Source organism: Lathyrus oleraceus, chromosome 6 (genome assembly GCF_024323335.1).
Source record: "Lathyrus oleraceus cultivar Zhongwan6 chromosome 6, CAAS_Psat_ZW6_1.0, whole genome shotgun sequence".
NCBI lineage: Eukaryota > Viridiplantae > Streptophyta > Magnoliopsida > Fabales > Fabaceae > Lathyrus > Lathyrus oleraceus.
In genome coordinates, this window is record NC_066584.1 from 50,418,344 (window position 1) to 50,426,404 (window position 8,061).

Genomic DNA, 8,061 nt, shown 5'->3' on the forward strand with positions numbered 1-8,061 from the left:
TTATCATTAACACATCTGATCTTTGTCCTCTTACCAGAGTCAAAGTCAACCAATCATTTCTTATTTCCAGTAAGATGATTTGAGTAGCCTATGTCCATATACCACCAGACTACGAAATACACATCATCAGATTCATAAGCCATCAATAACACAAATTCATCATCAGAATCTCCTCTGACTATGTTTACTTCTTCTGACTTCCTTTCCTTGTTTGCCAACAATCATGAACGGTGTGGCCAAACTTCTTACAACAGTAACACTGAACTTTCCTTTTGTCATACTCCCCCCCCCCTTCTGAGCACTCTTCTACCTTTAAGAAGTTGAGGTTTCTGACTTCTGAACACCATTAGATCTCTTCCTGGTTTCTGACTAAGATTGCTTCTAATATTTCTTACCAGAAGATGCTTTCAGAGTCTACTGCTCTATCTCCATTTCATTGTTTCTCTCAGTCAGATGCAACTCTTGTGCCTCTAGAATACTTTACATCTCTTCAATTCTCATGGTGCTAAGATCCTTAGAATATTCAATTGCTACCACAATGTAATCAAACTGAGGAGTAAAAGACCAAAGTACCTTCTCAATGATACTTTCTTCAGAGAGAGTATCTCCACACGAATTTATCTCATTGGTGATCAGAATCACTCTAGAGATGTAGTCAGATACCTTCTCATTGTTCTTCATGCTGAGATTCTCATACTTCTTACGTTAGACTCGAGTTTTACCTTCTTTACTGATGCATCACCATCGTAGCACTGTACAAGTTTGTCCAACGCACCCTTCGTCGTCGTCGAATCATCGATTTTCTCAAACATGTTCACATCCACACACTGATGGATGTAGAGCATTATTCTGATCCTTCTTCCTCATATCACACTAAGCATTCCTTTACGCATTAGTTGCATTTTTTTGAAGTGCAACCGGAATGTAATCGTCTTTGACGAGATCAAGAACATCTTGAGCGCCAAACAACACACATATTTGAATCATCCACCGATTCCAGTTTTTGCCATCGCACACTGAAAGCTTACTACTCAGATTACCATTTTTGTTCATCTTCAACTTTGTGAAAATCACTCCGATTTCACTAAACACTTGTGTTTTTCAATCTCGTGGAATTAAGAAATGTGATTCTATTACTATTTCAATTCAAAAATTCAACACGAATTCAAGAAACGAAATCAACCACACGACGCCTCACCGTTGACTCGTGTTTCCCTGTGTTTCCATGTGGATCTGAACATGAACTCTAGATACCAACTGTTGATGCACAAGAGAAAGAAGATAAAGATGAAAGAAGAAAGAATAACAAACTTTCACTACTCTACTAAAACGGTTATAGCAAAATGATTGCACACACACTGTTGTACACAGACTGCACTTGCAGCTATTGACAACTACACTAGTTCATATACACAAACAATAATGGCACATATGCAAAATACTAAAATATTGAATTATCCTTCCACACTTTCAATCTAACAGTAATTTTTGTTTTTAATTTCATGAAAATATTATTGAGCGGTGTAATATTAATAAAACGTAATTATATTCTTTTTCTCTTTTTGAAATTTATATATGCAAAGCTGCCTCATGAGTCACTCAAATGTTGAATTGAATTATATATTGATAAAGTTCTTTAGATATTTGTTATCATAAAGAAAAACTACTTATACTAATGAAAAAAGAGGAACAAATTTTGCTTTCAAATATCAAAACAAACAAACCATACAAAAAAAACAAGAATGGATCTAATATACGGAAAATAATGAATTTTAAACTTTAAATAGAAATGAAGTTAAACTTGAAAGAAAAAAAAAATGTGATAGGTTTAACAAACTCATAACAACCCGATTCACATGCAAGAATCATACATAAGTTATTTTCTAAAATTAGAACAAAATCATAACTGAAAAAGCATATCACAACATAGCTCAAAAAGCTTGACAAATTTCACCAATAATAAATATTTAATTACGAGTGTTTTACACCATTAATTTTTCTCTTGTTGTCCCCAATTTCTAATTTTCAATATCAACAAAGAGAAGAAGTTTCTCTCATTTCCTGTGGGATCAATTAAAAAAGCATGGGTTTCCGATCCCTCTTCAACCGAAAGAAGAAACTTTTAAAGAAAACAACATCATCTTCTCCAACAACCTTAACCGAACACACAACATTTATCTCCCGTACACCGTCTCTCCAATCACGTGCCCTTTTCAACGAGGATTTGGAACATGTGTTTCGTAAATTTGATGTTAACAACGATGGAAAAATCTCTTCTTCTGAATTAGGATCTATCATGGGAAGCTTAGGACAACCCACCACAGAAGAAGAACTCGACGATATGATCCGTGAGGTTGATGCTGACGGAGACGGTTACATCAACCTCGAGGAGTTTATCGAATTAAACACCAAAGACATTGATTCTAATGAGATTTTGGAGAATCTCAAAGATGCTTTTTCCATTTTTGATATTGATAAAAATGGTTCTATATCGGCTGAGGAGTTGCACAATGTTATGGTTAGCCTCGGTGATCAATGCTCCCTCGTTGAGTGCCAAAAGATGATAGGTTGTGTTGATAGCGATGGCAATGGAATGATCGATTTTGAAGAGTTTAAAAGAATGATGATGGGTTCCACCTTTGGATCCATCGGAAGAACTAAAAGGGAAACATGAAAATTTGATGTGTGGTTTTAAGTTATGGTTTCGGTGTGGTGTTTGTTGCGGTTCAATTTGGTCACACTTTTATTGTGATTTGATCGCAAAATTTTTAAGACCTAATTAATTAGGGAAGTACATTTCAATGTTGATTGTAATTTTTTATTGTTATGTATGGGTTTTCATTGTTGCATGTACTTTCATTTAGTTTCTTCTTTTATTTTTCTTCTGGAAATATTGGTTGAAGACAAGTCTTTTATAACTTGTTTATGGAAAATACATCATTTGTAACTTTTAAAGATTTCTTTGAAAATCTTAATTTCTGTGATGTGATTATTTAATTATTGTTCAATTTACTCACTTATACTTGTATGAAAATCAATTTTCTAGACGCTCATACTTCATATATAGGATTTTCAAAGTAGAAAATAAATAAATATAGAACAATGAAGGATGAAATAGCTACAGACATGTCCAGGTGTATGTTTACCATATTTTAAGGGACAAATTATTCTATCTTATAAAAACAACAATTTTTTGTCTTCAATATAATCATATTTGTAAAGAAATAGTTTTAAATTTTATAGAAAAGAGGTTATGAAATGATGAGTTCGATGATGAAATCATGTCTAAGTGACATGATAATTATGGTGGGGTCAAATCCTACAAGGATTCAATAGAGATAAAAAATTTCATTTGTAATATTTAATAGATGGATAGATGGAAATTATAAACAAATAGTGTTTGTTATCATAGATTTAAATTTATGATATATTTTTTATTTAAATGTATGATTAGCTTTGATTTGCAAGTTTTGTTAAAGAAATATATAATTGTATAGATTTTTATTTGTAAAATATACATCTGTAATATGATTTTATTTTTTAATTATTAATTTTAAAGTGCACAGTTGTTTAGTGGTTGAATAGATGTAAGGGTTTTTTAAAAATCAAAATGTCAAAAGTACGAGGAGACAATGGATCCTAGAAGAATGTGTATTAGAATAATGTGAAATTGATGGACGATGGTTTAAACATGAGTATACTAATGTACTAGAAAAATATATTCACATAAAAATTTGAAGTTTTATGTTAAAATCTAACTCTCATATTGATCCAGAATGAAACTTTTAAAAACATAGTAGATTTTTATCTATTCGAAGTTTTATATTAATAAAAAAAATTATTTTAATGAGTATATTTCTACAATCAACTTATATTTTTCATATTAATATTGTTCTTGTTTAGGCCGATTTCAGAACAACATCGGTTCAATAAGGTATTGACTAAATACTAAAGACAATTCAATCTCAACATTAAATCTTATGAACGGTTGGATCGAGAAATCACAAGAAAGGACCGATTAGGAGAGAGAGTGTAAGACCTCGTAAACATCATAAACATCATAAATTCTGCCCAAAGAATACACTTAATTAAGGTGCATGATTGTATATAGATCGTTAAATAATATAGTGATCAATACAAAGACACTTAATATTTCTCTACTTAATCACGAAAACACGATAAGTTCTATTTCATGTTCCAGACGCGGTCTTGAAGATAAAAATTTTCTTCATTATATTTGACTAATCTTTAGTGAGTAAACTCGCGCACACGCACACTAAAAATATTTAATCTATTGTATTATATTATAAAATACACTCAATTGTATAATGTATTTATACTTTGGTATTTTTACAAAATATTTAAGAGATATTAAAAAACATTCATTGTTAAAATGATAATTTTAAAAAGTAAAAAAAACAAACAAAATATTAAAACAAATTTAAAGATTGATTTAGTAAATACTTTAATATTAAATTAATCATTTCTGTGACAGTTTCAATTGCTATTAATAGGAAAAAAGATGATGGAAATCTATTTTAATTGGCCACTAAAATAGATTCAGTCACAACATCCATAGTTAAAATTGATCACAGATTCAGTTGCTAAAATAGACTCAAGTTTAGTTGTTAAGTTTCGGTCATTGATTTCATCATTAAAGGTTAGCGACTAATATTTTTTCAACTAAAATAGAATCATCGCTTTATTGGTTGATAAATTGTGTAGTGACCGATTTGTAAAAGTTTATAGTAGTAATTATTTTAAGATTTTGGAAGATTTTGGGGGTATCTAAAAGGATTATGGAACACTTGTAAACACCTTAAATTATGTGATTGATATATAGAAAGGAGGAACTATTGAGAAACACTTGTATGAAAAAGAGGAGATTTTCAAATGGACTTGGAAGGTTATTTTCTTTTAACTCATCTTATAATCTCTTGTAACAACTTTCAAAGTATAATGAATCAGAGAGATTCTCTCTCCCCTATAATAGATCAATTTGAGTCAATTAGATAAATAAATTATGTGGCTACTCTTCTTTTATCTTATTCTTATTCGTGTGGATTTGCTTACACTGTTTGGAAGATTAACTTGAGCTTGAGGCCATTTATTTTGGATTACGTTGTTCCTTATCACATATATCATTATTTTTAGTGTGTTTGACATTTGAATTATATCAATATTAATAGAGCAAGTGGCACCTAGTGTGGAGAAAAGGGGTTAAGTTGACAAGTGATCACCATAGATTCTAAATGGGATGTTGATAACTTTTTGGAGACAACAATTTTGAGTTGTGAAAAGTGAAGATGGAAGAAATATTTATTAAAAAATTATGTAGAAGCATTGAAAGGTGAGACATTTATGTATGTAGGTCTAAGACTAGCAGAGAAGAATGAGATGGTGGGTAAAGCCAAGAGTGTCAATATCCTGTGGCTTAGAGATAAAGTACTAAGGTAAATCGTAAGGGAGAATACATCGATTGAGATGTAGGACAAGTTTAAATCACTGTATATGACCAAGTTCCTAAGTCATAGGTTGTGTTTGAAACAACAACTCTACTCATTTTGAATGGTAGAGAAAAAACCATTATGGAGAAATTGAAAAAATTTAACAAGACCGTTGGTGACTTGTAAAATATTGAGGTAAATCTTGACTATGGGAACAAGGCTTTACTCTTGTTAAGTTTATTAGCCATATCTTTTCATCTTTTCAAGGATGCCCTTCTTTATGATAAGGAAGGCATTATCCCCTTGGAGGAGGTTTAATCGACTATAAGAACCAAGGAGTTATCCTAAATGAAAGAGTTGAAGTGTGACAATAATGGTGAAAGCTTGAGGTTCTAAGAGGTAGGAGTGAGAGTAGAGGAAACCTAAAGGGGATTAAATCTAGGTCAAAGTCCAAGACCATGGGTTTTGATAAGTCAAAGTTAGAATTCTTCAATTGTCATAAAAATGATCAGTTAAAGAATGACTGTCTTAAGAAGGGAATAAAGGTTATTCTATTTAGATTATGGTTGCCTCATATGAGGGTAGTTATGAGAGCATTGATTCACTAGTGGGGATAAATTTGGAGACAATTTGATTAGACTTTGGAGTTGTAATCACACATGCTCAATGAAATAAGATTGAGACTTATAAGTTCATGGTATTTGTATGATTAGACTTATAATGTTCAATGGTCGTGAGTTTCTTCTATTCAATGTGAGATATGTTCCCGTGCTTAAGTGGTTTTTTTCTATAAGCATGTTCGATAATTGAGGATATTGCATTAAAAAGGAACATGGAGTACGGAATTTTTTTGCATGATGCGTCGATTATCGCTAAAGTTTCTAGATTTAGTCGGTTGTATATTTAGATGGTTAGATTCTTATTTTTCATGCACCATTATCTAGTCAATACTTTTATGACAAAACCTATTTATAACATTTGAGATTAGGCATGTTAGTGAAAGAGGTTGGTTGAGCTAGCTAAACAAGACTTTCTATGAAGTGGAAAAATGAAGAGAAAAAAACTAGGATTTTGTGATCATTGCATACTAGGAAAATAACACATGGTGAAATTTGAGAGTGGTGTGCATAATTCAAGTAGAACGTTTGAGTATTTTCACTTAGATTTATGAGGTCCAACAAGGGTGGAAACTCATGTGGATGTTTTATATTTCCTTGCTATTATCGATGTTTTTTCTAGAAAAGCATGAGGCTACGTTCAAAACAAATAATAAAAGGGTCACCTTTGAAAAGTTCAAAGAATGATATCCTCTTATATGAAATTAGTTAGGAACAAAAAAAATCTTAATAACTTAGAATAGCCTAGTGTTTATTTCAGATAGGGTTAGTGAGTTTTGCTGAAAACAAGGTATTAAGAAGCAAAAAACCATTGTTGGAACACCTTAACAAAATGGCCTAACTGAAAAAGAATATGATCATTTTGGAGAAGGTAAGGTGCATGTTCTTGGATGGTGGGTTGCCAAATATTTTATGGGGTGAAATTATTTCTGCATTAGCTTAACTCGTCAACTGATGTTTATTCAGATTAATATACTCTAAGACTCGTATAGAGGTTTTTAATTGAAAACCAATAGACTATGAAGTTGCATGTCCCTAATAAATTCAGGGGGAGAATCTCAATATGGTTTTCTTGCTTGTCTTATCACTTTTGTTTCGTTTATTATTAATTATTGAGTCTCCTTCATGATTCCACATCTCTGAATAAGTTTTGAAACGATTCGCTTTTAGCATGCATAATTTAATTATTATATTTGAGTTTCATCATGATGCTTTTAGTCAATTGGTTAAGTTAGTGGAATAAGAACCATATGTGTTATTGATTCAAGTTAGGTTGAAAAGAAAATCTCAAAGTTTTTTTAAAAATCATGAAAATTTGAGATTTTGTGTGCATTCGAATCATGTACATATCCTGACTCAGAGCAAATTGAAAAGAGGAAAAATAAACTTTTTCAACTTCTCTAACTTGAATTAGTGTTTTAAATTAATTTGAAATCAGGTAGCTTTGTCACTTGAATCACAAGTTTTACCTGATTCGAATTAGCTAGATTCGGGTCACCTCTGCTTCATTTGTTTTGAATCAGACTTTACACCTGACTAGAATCAGTTTGGTTTTCAAATTTCTCGGTTTGGCTTTGTTTAAATTGACTTGAATCAAGCTTTACACCTGATTTGAATCAGAAAAATTTGTGACTCAAATCAGGGTTATAAAGTGATTCAAATCATATGAGAAATGGGTCAAAATATTTATGTTTTCTTATTCCACTTCACTTGCTCATTTGACTCAAACCATGAAATGTTCTTAACTCGAATCTAACTAATTTTTTCCATTCATTTTTGTACTTAATATCAAGCACATATAAATTCATTTTGTCATCTCATTTAAAAACATAACTTTACAACAATTTCATAATCTACATTGTGATTTTGTGAAATCAACACCCTCTCTTTTTGAAAACTCAAAAAATCTTGCAACAAAAATTCTTTCATCTTCAACCTCTAGTTTTGATTTCAGATCTTGATAACGAGAGATCTGTAATTGATTAAGGGAGACGTTA

The 8,061-nt window shown here is 31.2% G+C and overlaps 1 protein-coding gene across 1 annotated transcript; it reads left to right on the forward strand.

The window, feature by feature from the left end:
* Positions 1-1,991: 1,991 nt before the first annotated feature.
* Positions 1,992-3,008, forward strand: LOC127091819 (probable calcium-binding protein CML25). The gene has a single exon (XM_051030527.1). It carries the CDS (start codon positions 2,084-2,086, stop codon positions 2,672-2,674), a length of 591 nt encoding a protein of 196 aa, XP_050886484.1. The 5' UTR covers positions 1,992-2,083; the 3' UTR covers positions 2,675-3,008.
* Positions 3,009-8,061: the final 5,053 nt, after the last annotated feature.